General features: G+C 29.7%; 1 protein-coding gene across 2 annotated transcripts; it reads right to left on the bottom strand.

Moving 5' to 3' along the window:
* Positions 1-14,244: 14,244 nt before the first annotated feature.
* Positions 14,245-19,939, bottom strand: LOC101264086 (V-type proton ATPase subunit F). Of its 2 annotated transcripts, none has more exons than XM_004233213.5 (5): positions 19,715-19,939; positions 19,293-19,372; positions 18,336-18,417; positions 15,885-15,967; positions 14,245-14,694 (listed from the first exon to the last, which is right to left on the bottom strand). In XM_004233213.5, exons 2-5 carry the CDS (start codon positions 19,353-19,355, stop codon positions 14,530-14,532), a joined length of 393 nt encoding a protein of 130 aa, XP_004233261.1. In that variant the 5' UTR covers positions 19,356-19,372; positions 19,715-19,939; the 3' UTR covers positions 14,245-14,529. The 2 variants fall into 2 exon arrangements, with proteins under 2 accessions (XP_004233261.1, XP_004233262.1); XM_004233214.5 differs by having other exon boundaries at positions 19,293-19,389; positions 19,715-19,849.
* Positions 19,940-20,217: the final 278 nt, after the last annotated feature.

Genomic DNA, 20,217 nt, shown 5'->3' with positions numbered 1-20,217 from the left:
TAATTTTATTTAAAATCTTTAACAGACAAATTCTTTTTAACCAAAGGAGTAGTTATTAAGGTGAGTCAAATCGCACTTTTAGGAGGTCATAATATATATATAAATTATAGTAATTAATATAAGTAAATTAATATCATAAAATCAGTTGAAAAAAGACAATAAACGGTACCTACCTCATGCATGCGCAGTAAACATGTGCAGGTTGCAACAATTATATGACAATTAGTTAATTAATTAATGTGCAGGTAGCCAATCAATCTGAGTCGCGTGGATCACAAAATGGATCTATGATTTTAAGTTCATTCGTTGATTTCGAGAAAATCGAATCAATTGGCTTTTTTCCCAGCGATGCCTCCAACTTGATATAGATTCATTCCTCGTACCTGGTCCAGCCTAGTATACACTACACTAAAAATCATACACTAATTTTTTTTTGGGACAATTACTACTAATAATTCCATTTTAAAGACTTTTCGTAAATGATTCTAAAAACAATATATTGATATCAGTAAAGAATAGTTGTTTGCAACAAATTTTAAACATATGGAAAATAAATAAATCATACAAATAAAATATGAAGAAACATAATTTTATTGATTAAGATAGCGGGTACAATTCTGTTGATCCCTTGATTCTACTCTCTTAGGATTTATCCATGATTCGAGGGCTGTTAGTAGTGTAGTTCTCGAACTAGGATGATTTAAATTTGACCTATGTGAATAACCCATCAATTTGTGGAGTATTCGAGATCTTGATTTCTTTATGGAATTTTCGAGATGCCTTTTAAGGGAATTTAGTATCCTTTATATCGGCATAAACTGGTTTAAGGTTGAGTAACATCCAAGAATCCTAATCTGAATTGAACACAATTTGTAGAGTCCCAACTCAAATTGAACGAGTCTTCTAGAGTTCCACAAAATTTCATTATTTACAAGAGTAATATATTTTTAATGTTATATATTTATTATTGTTAAAAATTATTTTTATTATTACGATGAATTAATTCTAAAACAAGTTAACTAAAATATACTTCTAATTAATTTTTTTTAACGATAAAATCATATCTACGTAGATGACAAGTAATATGAAACAGAGAAAGTAGTTAATTAATCGAGAGAAAGAAGAAGCAAAATCAAAATAAGATGCTATTGGATTTTGCTAGATATGATTCATCTTCCTTTGCTTAGCATTTTTATTTCTTTCTCTTTGTCATGTAACATGGGTGCTATTTCCTAGAAGTTACATTGTATTTTTGGCTTTTATACACATCTAATTGTGTTCCCACTTGAACTTATTCAACAAACAAAAGAAACAGTAAAATAATCTTCCAACATGACAAAAAAAAGTTTTACTTTATCAGATAAATAAATATGTATAATCGTTGATAGAAAAAATGAGACAAGTTATTTGAACGATAAAATGCGTTATCTGTTATAACAAGTTAAAATACATATGCTTAACGTATAAAAATGATAAAATGTGGATTAGATATGTGTATATAAAAGTTTGAATTCATGTGAAAGGTTGGACCACCTCTCTACTCAACAATTAAATGTCATGATTGTAATTTGTAAGTAAGACTCTCTATACACTTAAATAGTGTTTCAAAATTCAATATATGATAAAGTTAGAAAATTATTATATCAAATTTAATAATTTTAATTTAAGATTTATATCTTTAATAATAAGTGTTGAGTATTAAATATATACAAATTACAATACTGAAATTCACAATTCAATAACTTATTTTTAATGTGTTTTTTTTTTAAAATTCAGAGTTCATAAAGTTTAAATTCTTTCCAATCGGAGATCTAGGAAGAGGAGGGGCTGGAATATTTGAATAGTCAAAAAAAATGAACATTGTTTAAACTTGGTTAGAAAGGAAAAATCAAATGGCAAAATGTCATAATTTGACTACACAAATGTCCTATATAAATCTCATAATTTGGCTTCATAATATTAATGCATGCAACCCAAATAAATTTAAACCATGAATAATAACACTATCCCATATTCACCTACTCATGATATACAATACTATTATCAACAAGATTTTGCACTTGAAAATAATCCACATGAGTATTTTTCTGATTCCACCATCATAACCACAAATACTCAAAACATGACTATCGATCATCACCACCACCATCATCATCAGTTTTCTTCACGAATTTCTGAAAACGATGATATACACGAGTTAACAAGCCCTAAAACCACCACGATGAAACCAATTCGAAGGAGATCTAGATCATCCAAGAAAACACCTACAACGCTTGTAAACGCTAGCATCACGAATTTTCGAGCACTAGTGCAACAACATACTGGATGTCACACTTGTCCAACGTTCAAAAATAATCAAAAGGGTCCAATTAACCTAAGTTTTGGTCCACAAAATGATCAAAGTGAATTGCTTGGAAGTAATTCAATAGGAGAGGGCTCTATGAATTATGGTTACTATTATAATAATAATCATGAAGATCAAGATGAGAAATATTCAAAGGATAATTTACAACAAGAAAAACAAGAGAGTGGTTATAATAGTGTTAATTATGAAAATAGTAAGTTAAGTGTAGATGATTATGGATGGTAGTTGCCTAATTAGAATGTTGAAAAGGAATATTCTTTTTTTTCTAAGTACAAGAAATTTAGATTTTGCTAAATCATCTCAATTTTCCTCCTTGATATATATTCTTTTTTACTTGATACTTTTATCTGTTTCAATTATGTTATGGTGTTTGACTAAATATGAATTTTGTTTCAAAAAGTAAGACTTAAAATTTATTGTCTGCAACATGTTATAAACATTTACCGTTATAAATCATTTCATTAAAATTTTTGTTCATGATATGAGTCTCCTACTCCCCCCCCCCCCTCCCCCCCACAATCAGATGACTTATTTTTAAAAAATAAATTTAAAAATTATTGGTCTAAAGAAAAATATTTCTACCGAAATAAATGATTTTTTAAAATCTCAAAAATTAAGAAACACTATAGAGTAGGATGGGATGGGTGGGAGTGATTGGTGGGTGTGAGAGGTAGGACTAGAGGGATTCCAGGATACATTAAATGATGAATTTCACTTGTGAAACTTATTTTTCGAACTATTAAAAAAAGTTCAATTATTTTAATTTACGAAATATTGAAGAATATTTTGTAGAAATATTTTCTTTCATCATACGAAACACAACCTATAGTAAATTTGTGATTAGTCAATAAGTTAAAAGTCAATGCAAAATGCGTGATAATCTTGAGTCTTGATTCAACCTTATATAAAGAACCAAAAAAATAAAATGCAACTCTTAACTAATTTTGTATATATAGATATGATTTATCAACTTCCCTACCCATCCTCTTAAGATAAATCAAAAAGAGGTTTTGAAGGAACCAAATATAAATAAAAATTTGGGTATAATATTTTGTGAAATTAATTGATCAGTGTGTCCAAAATTAATCGAAAGATATTAAAATTTTGTATGAAGCAAAATTAAATCAAATCACATGACGATACGTGGTGAATCTAAGAATGAAATAGATGAGTAGATGATTCTGACAGAACAAAAAAGACTCTCATATCCATGCTATGTCATAGCTAGGAAGCCTTTGAATATATATTCTCCTACTTAGATCGAGCGTTATTTCTTATTATAAAAACAAAATCAATATAAATATAATCAAAACGGTTCATCTAAAACATGTAAAGTCTCCTTTAAAGTTTTAAATCAAATCATTTTTCAAAATTGTTAAGTAAAGAAACACTCAAAAAACTCAAACAACAAATTCAATTGTCAAGCAAAATAACGATTTTTTCTTTTTAAAACAATTAATATAAAGAATAGTTTAATTACATATGACTTAGAATTTTCAAAAAGAAATTTCTCTTGGTCAAAATAGACCAAGTCTAAACATGGAAATTAAGGTAATTGGTTAGTAAGTCTACATCCAGCCAACCTTAGAAAAACTATAATAATTCCATCAAATCAAACATCATTATTTTTTAATTAAAAAAAATGTATTTTTTTTAATCCCAAGATCATCACCAATTCTCATCACATTACATCACTATAGTTCCTATCCAAGAAAATAAAATAATTAAATCCATCATATTATTAGAAGCTTCGAGTCAACAAAATAGTGAGCTCCACATTGTTTAAATTTTTTGTTATTTTAATCTTTATTTTGTCCTTGTACTTATCTTTTGAAGAAGTCATCGACTTGTTGCAGAAGTAAACTTACAAGTCAAGTTAAACATCACGAATTCATATCCAATATTCGATTTCTATTTTGAAGTCTAATTAATCCAAATTCACGTGAGAAAAAATACTTCTTACCAATCCAAATGCGACTTATTCAAAAACTCAACATCAATCAAAACCTTTTAACTCTATATATATAATTGAAAAATATTTACTATTTCATCAGAACAAACTCTGATCGTATTATTTTTGTATGTTATTACAACTCATTACTTCAAAGAAAAGTTAGCGGCAAAAAATATGAAATAATTAATTAAAAAATTAATTATAAGAAGATGAAGGGAATATTTATTATCTCAACATTGACATCAGTATTTGAATTTCATGTTATCACTAATATGTCAGATTAATTGTTGATTAGTCAAATAATCTTAGGAGAGGACTACTTTGATGAATATTTCATTCTTTAGCTCCTTTCTTTATCCGATCCGGCCCGAAAGGGAGTCGTTAGTCAAAGTAAACGACATGATCATAATGATAATCTTCCTCACCAAGTAATTTTTTTCCTAAAAAAATATTAATGAAGACCAAGTCCATAGCAATATATAAATATTATAATTGCCACAAAAATTTTAAAGTAATTAATAAAAGTCAATTTGTGTTTCGTACACCTTTGTTAGTACGGACACTACCAATAAATAGTAGTACTAACGAAGTACTCTCTCCGTCCACTATTAATTGTCATTAGGCGTGTTAAAAATGAATTCAAATAATTCGCTCAGAATTTCTGGACTCAAGATAATTTGAATTAGATTCAATGTCAACCATTCAAGCCTAATTCATCTTAAGAGAATCCTCAATTGAGCGCAATCCAATCTTCAATTTCAACCCGTTTTAAAACGCTTTACTAAGATATGTTCCTTTACTAAATCTATGAAGTATTATGTATTTAACATCTTTTAGGATTTATCTATCCATTTGTTGCTTTTCTTTAAAAAAAAAACTTGAGCTGAAATTCAAATTGTGATTGTAAAAGTCAAATATCATGATGTTAACATTATTGAGATTAATCGAATCAAATTGGACGGGTCAAGACCTATCCCATTTTTAGTCCATTTGAGCCCAAAGTAAACTTGACGGAATCAAGACCCGATCCGTTTCTATTTCAACCTATTTTAATATCTTCAATTTCAACCCAGCCCGCCCATTTGACACCTCTAATTGTCATACTTTTCATTTTTAAAGTCAAACTATAAAAACTTTGACTAACATTTTAGGATATAATTTTTCATCATATTGTTATGTGAAAAATTGCAATATATAGTATAGTTTTTGAATATCTAAATTTTTTTTTTAAAAAAATTGAGTAAATATAATTTAATTTAACTTGAAAATAAGTCAAAAGCGTAGCATGATAAATAAAAATGGACGGAGAAAGTAATAATAATGTTGTCGTGATAGAAGGACCAAAGGCAAAAAAGAAAAAGGAAAAGAAAACGTAATATTTTTTAGTTAAAATTTAAATTATGGTTATATTGCAAACCAATATATATGTAACTAAATGTACAATTAGAACTAGGAACCGACTCTTTATATTAATGATGGGGTAATCGATAATTATTAATATAAGATTAAAGGGCAAAATTGAAGCTCGATTAAGAGCAAGGTACTAATTACTTAACCTTAAAACCCTCTTTCAACCCCTTGATATTAATTAACCCATGATTTAAGGCAATAAAAATGTAAGACTTAGCCATTAAATACTTCTGAATTTTGTTTAAAATAAGTTATGTATATATGATTTAGACTCTGTCAAATTGGATAATGGATTGTTAATTAAATTAGATATCGTAATATAATCTTAGTTCACATGTAACTTGATCCACATGTCAGATTTAAGATATTTTGATGGTCCTAATTTCACTAAACTCCGAAAGGTTCAACAATACTAAAAGATTCTAAAACGTCCACCAAGAGCCAATAGATTAGTCAGATTATTTGTTCATCAGGTACTCTCCATGTTAATTTTAAATAAGTACCTCTTAATTTCTACATAGATATATATATTGAGAGACGAGGTTCTATAATAGTTGTTCGAGCACCCAACGGATTCTATGTGAGTCCGCTCCTGATTCTAATTCATGTAACACGTTTCAAATTTTGAGATTCAAATAAAATATAATTTAGTGTCCCACTTTAAGGTTAAAATTTAACTATTTCACTCTCAAAGTTTGATTTATGCCGTATAAATTGAAATAAAAAAAAATATTCAATAACTTATATGGTAAGTTTTGCATAGGGTTTGACCTTTGTACATATACTTTTTCAAGTGATCACCTATATTGGTTCAAACTATACAAAATATCATGTTACCTAATATAAATGATGTTTACTCCCTTCGTGAACTAAGTTATTATTGCAAAAATTGATGAAATAACAATCATCTATCGTAAAATTAAAAAAAAATCATCTTTGGACAAAAAATAAGTAAGAAGTGAAATATAACGAAGTATTTATAAGCTTATTTTGATAAATTAAAAGGACAATATTTTCAAGGATTTATAAGCATATCTTATAAAGAAATTGAATGAAAATATGAAAGTATGCAGCAATAAGGGTAAATTTGAAAAAAATAATACTAATAATAGTTCCACTAAAATAACATAAATGCCAATGACGTTTCACTAATCACCGTAAATGGAATCGATCATTGGACTGATAAGTACTTCTTCATTTTTAATGTCATTTCAAGTTCAAGTCCCCTCTGAGTATGCAGTGTCTTTATATATTAAGAAGCATTTTACTCGTCGATGTGAAACTTTTCTACGCAAGTTCTTTGTTAAACGAATTCGGTATGAATACCAGACACGAGCAAAAATTAAAAAAAAAAACACTAAGAACGGGGAGGGCATTTTAAGCTGCATGTATATGGTGTACTTTAGTTCTAGTGTCATATTTTTTGGTTTAAATTTGGTGAATATTTGCCCTTATCTAATGTGAACAAGAGGAAATTAATTATCTAAAACAAGAATTATTTATTGCAACTATTAGTAAAACAACAACATATATATATGATCAACGTTTAATGTAAAAATAAGTATTTTACTTTGACATGGAGAAAATGTCCTCTACCAACTCGATAACAATTTTAAAATTGTGTGATCAACAACCAATAAATATATATATTTATATATATATAATAAGGTATTTCAATTTTCATGCTTTAATCAAGTTACTATTAAAAAAGGTGAGTTATGTTTGGTGTGCAAACTAAGAAAAACAAGAAAAAGGAGTTTTTCATTTGCTTGTTTTTCAAGCAAATGAATTAGGCATTTGCTATATTTTAATGTAAAGAAAATTCAATCACATTTTCCCTAATTAAAAATAATCCAACGTTTTCCTTTTAAATAATCACTCTATTAATTTTTGGGTACATTTTACTTCGTCATATTTTGTTTGTGATCTTTTACATAGATTATTTCTTGTTTATTAGGAGAAGACTTTTAATAAAATATTATGGATTAAAGTATTCTTTATATATTCAAGATAAATTTAAAGAAAAATCATTTTGTTACATATAAGTTCGATAGAAATTAAGTTATATGTCTCTTGGTTATTATAACGTAATTTGTGGGTTCTCAAACAAAACTTTTGTCTTTTACAATAAATTCTATGGAATTAAGTTATTTTTCTTACAACATAATTTATAGGTTCTAACATTAAACTTTTGCCTACTACGATATTAATTTTATAGGAATTAAATTATTATATATATATATATATATATATATATATATATATATATATATATAGTACGAGTGTGTAACCTAACTTTGTGATATATCTTTATAATATAGGAATATAAACTTATGCAAAGCAAAAAAAATATTTGTTATTTTGATGTCAATGATATTTTTCGACCCCAACACAAAAAATAAAGAAATAGGATTTTTTCTAGGGGTATCTATGCTAATGGCTCTTTATTTATTTTTTTAAATCTCTTGAGAAAATAGTATAAAGGATAATTTAGCTTAGATTATCCATATTTATTTTTGGTCCAATATTTTTTAAAAACTTTGATCTTAATCTAATACTCCCTTTTCTGTCCAAAATAAATACACTTATTGTCACTTTTTTTATATTTCAGATGAATGATTTTTTTAAAGTCCAGTGTATTTTTTTTATTCTTTCTATATTTCACTTATCTTTAATGATTTTTAAAAAAATTATCTCTCATATAATTTTATGAAATTTTTTTAAAAAAAATATGAGAAAAATTATCTTTTCATTTATGTCCTTAATTAGCTTTCTTAAGAAGAATATTTATTACACTCTAAAAATTCATTTATTTTAAAACGGAAGAAGTATTTCTCTCTAATTCTTTAATTATTATTTTTTAAGTGTACAAGTCTTACTCTTTAGACTTTTAGATAATTTGTCAAAGTTATATATAGATATAGATATAGATATATATATATATATGAGGACTAAGGTGATATAATAAATAGTCTTCACCAAGCAATAATGTCAATTATGTCACCCGTTTTTCCCCCCCATTTTTTTCCTTTTTTTTTTTAAAAAAAATAATACTCCCTCCGTTTCAAAAAGGATGATCTAATTTGACTTGGAACAGAGTTTAAGAAAAATAGAAATTTTTTTAATCTTGTGGTTCTAAATTAAAGTTATGTCAAAAGTACCAAAATATCATTTAGTCTTGTAGTCTTAAAAAAGCCACGTAGAAAGTTAAAGTTAAAGTGTTGTCAAAAAAAGAAATGAGTCGTTCTTTTTTAAACAAACTAAAAAAAAAAATAGAGTCATTCTGTTTCAAACAAATGGAAGTGATATTTTTTTTAATTTTAAAACTGTAAGGGTATAGATTGTAGAAGAGATACAAGCAAATTAAAGCTTGTAGGATGACACATAATTGGAGATCGACGATTTAAGTGCAAAACAATATTAATAGTTTTATAAGTTGTTTTATTTTCATTTTTCGATCCTCTAGTTTCATTTGAGTAGAGATAGGTAATTGAAAGCTAAGAGTGCTATACATAAAGCTTAATTAATTAGACATATTTTTGTATATCTCTTGTTGAATACACAAACAACTACTTTTTGATCATCTTTGTACTTTTTTTTTTCTTGTTTGGTTTAGACTTTTGAACACATTTGACTTTTAAACATGGATATCATAGTTTAACTAAGGTTTATTAGGTTCCTAAATCGTTTAAGGCATGATAAGTGTTTAAAGAAAAAACAAATTAAATGGATTAATGAAAAATCGTTTAACGTGTGATTGTGTATTTTGAAATAGAAAAAGAGATTTCAAGCTTACAAGAATTCTTCATAGACAAAAGAAAGACATGATGAATCGAAAGTCTTGTTTCGACTTTTTGACAAGTCAGGTTTAAACACCTCCATCATCAATTGATAGGTTGAGAGTTTAAGTAATACCGAAAGATTCTTCTTGAAATAGAAGGAAAAAAAACTCTATATATATATATACACACACCAAACAATCATATACCAAGCACTCGTGTAAAAAAATATTAATGTCACTAATAAGGTACTACAAATACATTTTTATGAGAATAAGTTACATATTTGATTGTTCGATAAAAGATATTTACAGTTGGTAATTAATTACATTCTTAACTAATACAAAAAAAGAAATATTTTAGCGCCATTGAATATTGTCATTAATAAAGAGTGTTAAAGTTATTTTCGGTATTAACAAAGTGTCATTAGAATCAATGTCGCTAAAGGATTTAGGGACATATACAAAGAGTGCTAATTACCGCTAAAAATATATATTTAGTGATGATTAAAAATTAATTGCTGCTAATAATATTTTTGATATAGTTTATGTTATATCGTTATTATAATTATACAGATAAAATATATGTTTACTGAGTTTCTAGAAGAACGACTATATAAGTTCATTTGCCAATATTGTAGGTGAAACTAACTAAAATGATAGCAATTAATTAATTAGTGATGATAGTTATAATGTTAATATACTATATATATTAATCGTGTAAAAACTATTACAGTATATACAACTCAATACAAAAATTAATATTCCAATTTATATGATATTTTTCGTTGTTTTTCGAGAGTCAAACAATTTAAATTTTATTGAGAGTTTGCGCATGAAATTTTTAAATTGATTATTTGTAAACTACGTAAAAAAATATCATTAGATACAATAATTAATAATTTAAAATATTTAACGAATTTATGAAAAAATTATTATAAAAAATAAATTTATTTAAATTATAAAATTTAAAAACGTCATATAAAATGAAACGAAGAGAGGATATTCGTCCAATGTTCCTTAGCTATACCTCGAAAGAATCTTGGATTTTTTAAAATGTGAAAAGATAATTTGACGTTGAAAGAAGACCAAAACAATTGATTTAAAAAACAAATAGCAATACAATTTTTATTTTCATTGTAAGATGTATCGATAAGGACAAATAATGTTAATTACATATACTAACTTATAAAGACTTGACATGTGTTTACCTTTATAATTCCTTTTTTTATATAAATATATAAAAAAAATCATTTCTTCCATTTATATGTTGTACTGCTTTTGTCATAACCGTGTTTCAAGTTTTAGTATTTCAAAAAAGATATGATATCATGTAATTTTTTTCACATCTTTTTTGGTTCTAATACTCCAATCGTGTAATTACGTTAGTCGTTGAGATTTTGTATGTCATAGAAATATTAAGTTTGAAGTATATTAAAGAGAGGCGGATAAAATCTAAGAGTATTTTAAAAGTTATCGAGATTTTGAATGTTATTAAAAAGGTTATGTATGAGATAGAAAAAAGGAAGGATGATGGGGTCATACAAGATTCTAGTGAATTCCGAAAGAGTGTAGGCAAATGATTTTGTTGTACATGAATAAAAGGGATATAGATCAGAATTGTGATAATTATATACAGGAGTATCGCGTTGTTAAACTACACTATGAAAATTTGAGAGAGAATAATCGAAATAAGATCAATGAAAAGGGGTGTGTCTATCAACAAAAACAATTTAGTTCCATAGCCCGGGGGTTGGGGTGTGCGACTATAAAAAAGCCATACATCTCGTGAGGAGATTGATAAAAACTTTTGACGCTAAAGATGTATATATAGCTAACATTAGGGTCATTAAAAACCTGTACAATGAAGTCAAGACTCGAGTGATAAAACTCAAATCACGAAGATTTTACCACTTATTCTCTTCTTAAGTATGTTCAATATAGTTTTTTCATTACTGTATTTATTTTACATCCTTTGTAACTTAAGTCAAAGATCTATCGAAAATAAGGCAGAAATAAAATCAAAGATGAATTTTCAACAGTATCTGTGTTCTTTGCAACATAGAAAACAAAGGTGTGAACAGGACCTTATAATAGGCATATGAAAAATATAATTTAGTACTCTAGGTTGCGTGTCAATATTCATGGTCAACCATTAGATAATATAATCACTACTTAATCATTTTCACTAAATAGAATATTAATTTTTAAGACAATGATTTATAAATCTATCACAATCTTCAAGTAGCACATGCGCCTTCCCATTACAACGCGGAGATGATTAAGGATGCTTAATTACTTAAGTGTATTATACTTATACTCTACTTTATAAGACCCTAACAAGCTAACAAATTCTATTCTTTTCAAATTAACCATCATAAAGGAATAACATGATCAAAGAATATAGGGAAAAATGATATCGTATATGGTATACAGATATTCTCCGTCATATTTTTGGGACATTGAACTTCTTGTTGTTCAAAAACTAGATCATATATACCCTTTATACTAACGCACATACACACACGTAGTCATAATCTTATCTACCGACTCGACATTATAAGATTGCGTATGTGTCTCTATTTAGTCTTCCTTTAGAACCAAGGGCATATATAAACTCTAGTTTTTGGACCAATATCCCAAAAATATAACGAAGGGTATCTGCGTACCATTTGCGATAGTTCGAGATATATTTATCCTTTTTCCCAAGAATATATTCATCAAACAATGAAACGAAAAGCTATTAAAAACATAATTCGATGATATGTACTACCAATAATGAAATTAATCAAAGATTTTTTCCAACGCAGATCAATGAGGATTTTCATCTCCTTTGAAATTACTCTCATTTTCTCTTATTAGTTAATTATAATATATAGTTCACTAAAATAATATTGATAAGAAAAGTATATATATATATATATATATAGATGAATGACGCATTCACATATATCATAATCTACCCACGTTCTTTCCTCGAAACACACCTATATATCTTGGTCTTACTTAATCAAAACCAAAAATTAAAAAAAATAGTCAACCATTCATCTTTAATTATTTTTCAACCAAAAAAAAAAAAATCCATTATATATATACATTCTTGCCTAGGTTGTTTTTTTTCATTTCTTCACAACACAAGTATTCATAATTATAAAACAAAAACAAAAACCATGCAAAACTCTTGTATCCCTCAAATAACAAAATCATCAACTTTAAACTGTGACACTACTACTACTACTACTACAAACTCTTTGTGTAGTCATGAGTTGAGTCCTAAAAATGGTAGCATAAAAAAGTCACCAATTCGAAGAAGATCTCGAGCATCAAAGAAAACTCCAACGACTCATCTCAATGCAGATGCATCGAATTTTCGAGCTCTAGTACAACAATTTACAGGATGTCATACTGCTAATACTTTTTTGGGAGCTCATAAAGGTCCAATAAACTTAAATTTTGGATTAGATGAGAATAGTGATGATTTTGAAGAAGATAACACAATAACTCATGTATCTTCATTTGGATATGATTGTTACAATTGCAATGATACTCAAAAGGAGAAGGGAGGTGTGTTTGTATCAGTAAATGAAAATAAAACATTTGGTTCATCGTCAACGACGAATTCTAGTAATAGTACAACGATGGATATAGGTGATTTTGAGTTGGAGAATTTGTGTTTAAGTGATTTTACTGGAGATGATCAGTTGATTACTGAAAGTATTTGGGATCATGATGGTTATCTTTTAATTTAGTGTCTTTTTGGAAGAAGAAAAGAAATGGAGTGATTTGGTTGAGGTTCAACACCTCAATTATTATTTTTTTAAAAATAGATTTTTTCTTTTCTTTTCTTCTATTTGATATCATGTATATATTTAATGTTATCTTAATTGATGTCATTATTATAAAATTGTGATCATATCTTGTGCCTTGTCGATAGATGTTTTTATTACAGTTGTAATCTCTAAAGAATGAGAACTCATATTTTGTATGTCATTAGTCCGATCCTTTGTAGGAACTACATGTAATAACGAACTTACAAAATGAATTTGTTTATCATAAAGAGATTCATCGTTCCTGACCTTGCTTCATCTTTATTATTTGAAAAAGTAAAAGTTCTTTTACACATGTATACATGATTTTAGTAGAAAATAAAATATCCACAAAACCATTTTATGTCTCAAAAACCTGTTTTGTTTAGACTCAGATTTGACTGTAAAGTAATAGAAGGGCCAAATTGCTAATTCAGGAGTCAACATGAGTTCAAAATAACTTATTTTCCTGTAAAAATAAGAGAATCTGTTATCTTAAAGAACTAATAATACTGAACGAGAGAGTGAAGTGAGTAAACACGGAAGGAACTAAATAGAAGTTGTAGCAACGAAATACTAAGGAATAATTGTGGTTGAAGTTTCAGACGTAGAACTCAGTCTTTCAATTTTATGATTGTATATAAGCGAAACACAATATCCTTGTGCACCCATTTCACTTCTAGTTTAATCAGGAAAAACATAGAAAATGGATCTGCTTATAGAGGTTACAAATTCGGGTAGAGCAGTTTGGTAGCTCGCTAGGCTCATAACCTTAAGGTCACGAGTTCAAATCATGTCTCCGCAAAAGAAAACGTTGTCACTTTTGAGCACGAAGTAACAAATGGTCACTTTCAGAAGCACAGAGTTGAGAACATTCTTTGGCTAACAAGAAATTTTCCATAAGCACAGTGAGAGATCAAAGAGCAGAAAATTGATGCAGTCCTCAAATAGTTTATTTGATTCCTCTTCAAGAATAATCATTCATAATATCAATTGAACCTCCCAAAGAACAGAGCAACTGACTTATTTGCAACAAGTTGTTCATTCACAGTCACTTTTAACTTATACAACTTGAAAATCAACAGTCGAGAACAACACAAACCGCTTAAATATCTAAAACAGATTACAAAATGAATCATCTCTTGATAGAGTGGGGACATGATACAATATCAAGATAATTATGAAATAGTTGGGGCATAGAAACATTACTCCAACATTAACGCCTATCGCCAGCTACTGATTCAGTAGAGAAGAGATACTTCACTCGTGATAGAACAGAATCATGGGCAGGATCATATGGATGGTCCTTTGAAGGAATCTCCAAAATGGCTGGAATTGGTTTGTTGTAACTATCAACCAAAAATCTTATCATGTTGGCCACCTGAAAAGGATAAACCAAGAATAAATTGAGTTAAATGTCAATTAACTCTTCTTTAGACCCTTATTTTTCGTCAGTCTTCAATTAAAGAAAATGGAGGGCACTAATTCCCCACAGACATAAACTGCAGCCTAATAATTTAAAGTTCTTGCTGTAGATAGATACGAAACTCCTCCACCATATTACACAGTGTTAGTTCGATTTTACTTAGTAGATTGAAATTGAACTGGAGTACAACAAAAGTAAAAGATGCATTTTGACTGCAACCCACAATTTTTAATTTATCTAAAAACAATAATACTTCTAATGACAGATAAGAAACAGTAAGTGCTACGCTCATGTAGTTACTAAACTGGGTTTAGCTAAGTTTGATTCGACCGGGAGATTTGGGGGGTGGGGGTGGGGGTGGGGGATTAGACTGTTTTTCTAATTTTTAGCAAAACTAGTGACCTTTCCCTTTATACACTAAACCAACCAAAGGAGTACTAAACTAAACTGGATATCTTCAAATCTCTGTTTTGAGTGACTGCAAGGTTTTCTTAATCTGGTCAAATCACTTTTATATCGTTTCTTTATCTTGTTTGGAAAATTGCATGAACAATTATCTCCTCATTTTAACGAATTTCAGACTGCCTAAAAAACTGACATGGAGAACACACCTCGTCACTTGTATTTCATAACCAAACAAGCAAAATGACCCTTAGGAAAACGTCTTAGATGTGCCCTCCCCCCCACCTTTATGCAAACCACTTTCACCTGATGGGGGTGATAGTGATTCGACAGGCAGGCTTTATATGGCTATAGTCAATTATTATCTATTTTTGTTTTTACAATTCCTATGGAACTTGTTTTCTGGAAGAGGAAATGCAAGCAGATTGATGCCGTAGCCACTATGATATTAACTTCCAACAGGAAATACAGATCACATTACTCTTTTTAACTCTAGCAGGTTTCTGATGACTTGCGAGCAACTGAAGCTTGGCCAGATAATACTTAGTTCAAAAAAAACAATGAAAGATTTCGATCAATAAACATTTAAACACTGTATACGACATAATTAACAGCTGACACAAACAAATTTTATTTTGGCGTTTGAGCAGAGCTACATGTAATTACAGATAATATTCCTGACTACATAATACATGTAAAAAATTGATAAACCAAACAACAAATGAGAAAATTAGAAAACTTACATATTGGCTGATCAACACTATTGCGATGTCCTCTCTTGTGGTGAATTCCTTAAAAGCATCTTCAATCTGCTTCACTGTTGTTTCTGAACATGAGGATAGGGAATCTATGTTAATTTCTTTCCACAATTTGAAACTTTGAGATAAAGATGAAAAGCTCTACCACTCACAGGAAATGCCAGCTCCCTATAAACCATCCTTCACTCAACAACTAAATTAGAAGTACTTTTTGAATTCATTACCAATAAAAGGTCAACCGGTTTGGTTATAAATGTTGATTGACTCTATTCAGAGTCTCCTATATTAGTTTAGATGAGAGAGTTAGCAAAATAAAAGCATGTACCATATGCCTGTGGAGTGTTAGTTAATTGGCCATGGAAGTTTCTGCAGCTGGAGTAATTTCTCAGCTGTCAATTCCCTGAGGTTTTTTAAACTTTGTTAGCTACTTTACTTTAGATTAGCCTTTTGTAATAGAGCTAACAATGTCTTTTACTTGTCTATGCTCTGTATATTTTGCATCTTCTTTGATGTGTTCCATGAAATCTATTATCTTATTAAAAAAATGATTCCTACATATGCACTGTCTTTTATTGGATAATCATAGTGTCCAGGACCAGCTTGTGTGCACCTCGGCTTATTCCATGGGATACCTGCCACCTCTCGCCAGCAACTGGTACCAAGTACTCGGTCCACCAAAGCTAGGACAAATAGCGAGAAAAACCTCATGTTTTTGTCTCTGCTGGGATTTGACCTTAGACTTCATGGTTCTCAACCACTCTATTAACCACTAGGCCACACCCTTGGGTGCTAATATGCATTGCTTTCTCTTCGAGTATTTCACAAAGTGCATTTCTTATGGCGTCCTTAAATAATACCTTGGTCTGCGCCCCACAGTGATGCAGCATGCCAGTAGTGCATAGCTCAACAAGAAATTTCCTTGTCCAACTTCTAATGAATCAAGATAGCCGTTTGTTCCAGAATAAATAGTCATTAATTGCTCTTCTGTGGTGAGAAGAGTTGATTGAAATTGTTTAATGAAAAGGTGAACTTTTATATGAAATTAGGTCCAACAAGTTATGTCATTAAAGGTAAAATGGGGATAATAAGACTAACTATTTCCCCAATATGGCAATATCATATAATGAAATAAAACTACACTAACCAAGTGAAATTAAAAAATGTAACTATGCAGAGATGATAAAAGCTATCTACAAAATGAAAAAAAGAAAAAGGGAAAATATTTTATCCTCCACAACCAAAGGGGCATGGCTTATCATGAAAAGGGATGAGAGAAATGGTGAAACAACTTTAAGGAACTGAGCATGACCAATAATTTCTGATATCTGATAACTTTTGGAACAGAGACTACAGCTATAGCCTATAATTGCAATCCCTGAACTTCTGAATTTAACACTGTCGGTGGCTGACATCTCCATGAAAATACCCAACACTCAATGTACTGCCATTGGTTGACTAATTTACTTCTTCTTCTTAAAAATACATAAGGATATGCCATATGGATCTTTATCCACTGAAGCATTCTCTTGTTTCTACCTTGGAAGGCACAGGATATTAAGGTACTCGCTACTCCAGTCCTCATCTTGGACACTGATATCAGAAACTCCCTTTTTAGCTTGAGAACTTCGTTTTACTATGCAACTAAACAGATTGCCTTCATCACCCTCTCTATTTATCCAATATTTTGCACAATCCTCTAAGTTTCACATCACTTGTATCTAATTATTCCTATCAATAGGAAGTGTAAAGATGTATTTTGGGCCTAACTCAACCGCAAAAGCTAGCTTATACGGTGAGGATTATTCAAGTCCATAAAAAAAGACCAACTGCCCATCCCTTTTTTGATGTGGGACGTCTTAACACTCCCCCGAATGCCCAGATCATGTTAACTGGGGCGTGGACAATATATTATGGGGGCGAACATTAGTGAGCAAAGAATCAGGATAGGCTTGACTATGATACCATGTAAAGATGGATCGTGGGCCTAACTCAACCCCAAAAACTAGCTTATAGGTGAGGATTGTCCAAGTCCATATATGGGGACCAACTTCCCATCCCTTTCCCAATGTGGGACATCTAAACAGGAAGCTAGTGAACCAGATGTAGCAGCAAAAATTGCAACAACAACATACTAGTGTAATTCCACAAGTGAGATCTGGGAGGATGGCATGTATGCAGTCTTATACCTACCTTTTGAAGGTAGAGAGGTTGTTCCAATATGTAGCCAAAAAAAAAACTTAACATCTAAACTCCCTCCCCCAAATTTCAAGCTCCTTTGCCCACATTGGTAAAAGAAACTAGCCATTTGGAAGAGAATTTATTAATTTGGAAAATAACTAACCATTCTATTTTGGTGGAGAGTATAAACTACAGCAGAAAGTAAATGAAAGATCCTCAAAATACTGGAGAACTGGTAATTCCAAAATTGGAACTTACTTGAATCCACAATAAGGTAATTTGTTTTCCTCCTCAAATCAACATTGCCAACTCCAGCCAGTAAAAATCCAGTAATTGTGTCCTATACAAACAAGTTATTTTCATCAGCATCAGTATGTCTATATATCATCTACCACGTGTATGTAGACTAACAAGATATTCATCATAAAAGTCCCATGAAAGTAAGTGGGTAGATTCAAAGAACACTGGATAATTAGTATACCAATTTAAAAAGTTGCATACCAAAACGTAATCAAACAATAGATGAGATATATAATTGCTATCCCGTTTCCACAGATTTCTGATCGTACATATGATGCAAAACATATACATGATTACGTCCCAACTAAAACCAGTGCTCCATCAGTCACATCAACTGTAAACTCACATCAATTATAATAACTCGTCCAAACGTCTTCTAATTAGTTCGTGCAAGACAAATAAGGTTATCAAATATGTGACAGATAAGAGTATAATATCTATGCTCAAAGATGACTGATGACCCCAAAGCATCTAGAGAGAGACACACTAGAGAAATAACAACCAACAGCTCATCCGCAATGATAAGCTATCAATGTTTCTATTTCAGGAAGAGAGATGTCATGATTTATTTAGTCTTAATTAGCTTTCATCATTTTACAGTCATCACACTCCTGTTTTGTGTGTCCATCAATTTTTCACTTCTCACCTTATATATAGCACAGTGAGTAACTCCCAGGCTAGAATAGTTTACTTGACTATATGTGACTTAGATACCCCAGAACCTGTTTCCTTGGAAAATCCATACACGTGAATGATTCCAGCACCGAAGTACATGTCCTCTCTAAATAGTGAAAACAAAGAAAAACCTGGTTCGATCCCATTACGAATCGTCTGATACAATACAAATAGAGCATAGACTATCAATTCTAAGCATACATAGCAACACCCAAAGAACAAAAATGCTGAAAATTTCACCTCATCAGCGATCATGGCAATGAGGGCTGAGTTGTTAGTTCTGACAGGAGCTCGGTTAGCCATCTAAGAAAGCAAGGCTTCTGCAACAACAGATAAACTATAATAAAAATATCCATGATTCAGAAATTAAGAATCTTGAACACATTGACAGATTCAGATATCAAATCAAATCTTAAACTATTAACAAACCACCAGCAGAAAAAGAAATCAGATTTAACATAGCTTAAATATTCAAAACCTTGAAAATTTTCAAAACCCATATCTAGTTCCAAAGTTTGATGAAAACCCAGTAAGGATTTTCCTGAATTTTAAGTTCTTAAACAATAATCGAATAAATCAGATCGAAATCCTTTGAAATAACAGAATTGAATGAAAAAAAAAAGCTTCGGAAGTTGTAGTTGCAACAATTTTTTCAAGCTTACTTCGAAGTTTTTAGCTCTGAGGGATCCAATCGGTCGACAGAGACGAATCGAAGAAACAAGAAAGAAAAAAAACTGATGATATTTGGCTATTTGCTGTTCGCTGATGAGTAGAAACTGGAAACAGGAAGTTAAAACATGGAAAGAGTTGAATGTAGACTTTAAGCCCCAAAAGTTTTGAATTATGCACAACTGCCCACCTCTTTAGGGAAATGCTTAGATTTGCCCTTGTATTTTCAGAAATAGTTATATTTAACCTTCGTTATACTTTCGGAACAAATATATTCCTACAATTATACATTTAGAACAACCATACACCTATCGTTAACAAAGTTATTTAAAAACTTAACTCTAAATTGATGAAATATAGTACACATTGAGAATGAGATAACAATTTCGAGATAACTAATTTTAATATAACTTGTTTTCAACGAATTGAGTCATAAGAGAAAAGAGAGTGAAACATTATGATTATAATCAAATCCTATATAGTCTTTTATGAATTT

This window comes from Solanum lycopersicum, chromosome 2 (genome assembly GCF_036512215.1).
Source record: "Solanum lycopersicum chromosome 2, SLM_r2.1".
Classification (NCBI taxonomy): Eukaryota; Viridiplantae; Streptophyta; class Magnoliopsida; order Solanales; family Solanaceae; genus Solanum; species Solanum lycopersicum.
This window is presented reverse-complemented; position numbering and strand designations above follow the sequence as displayed.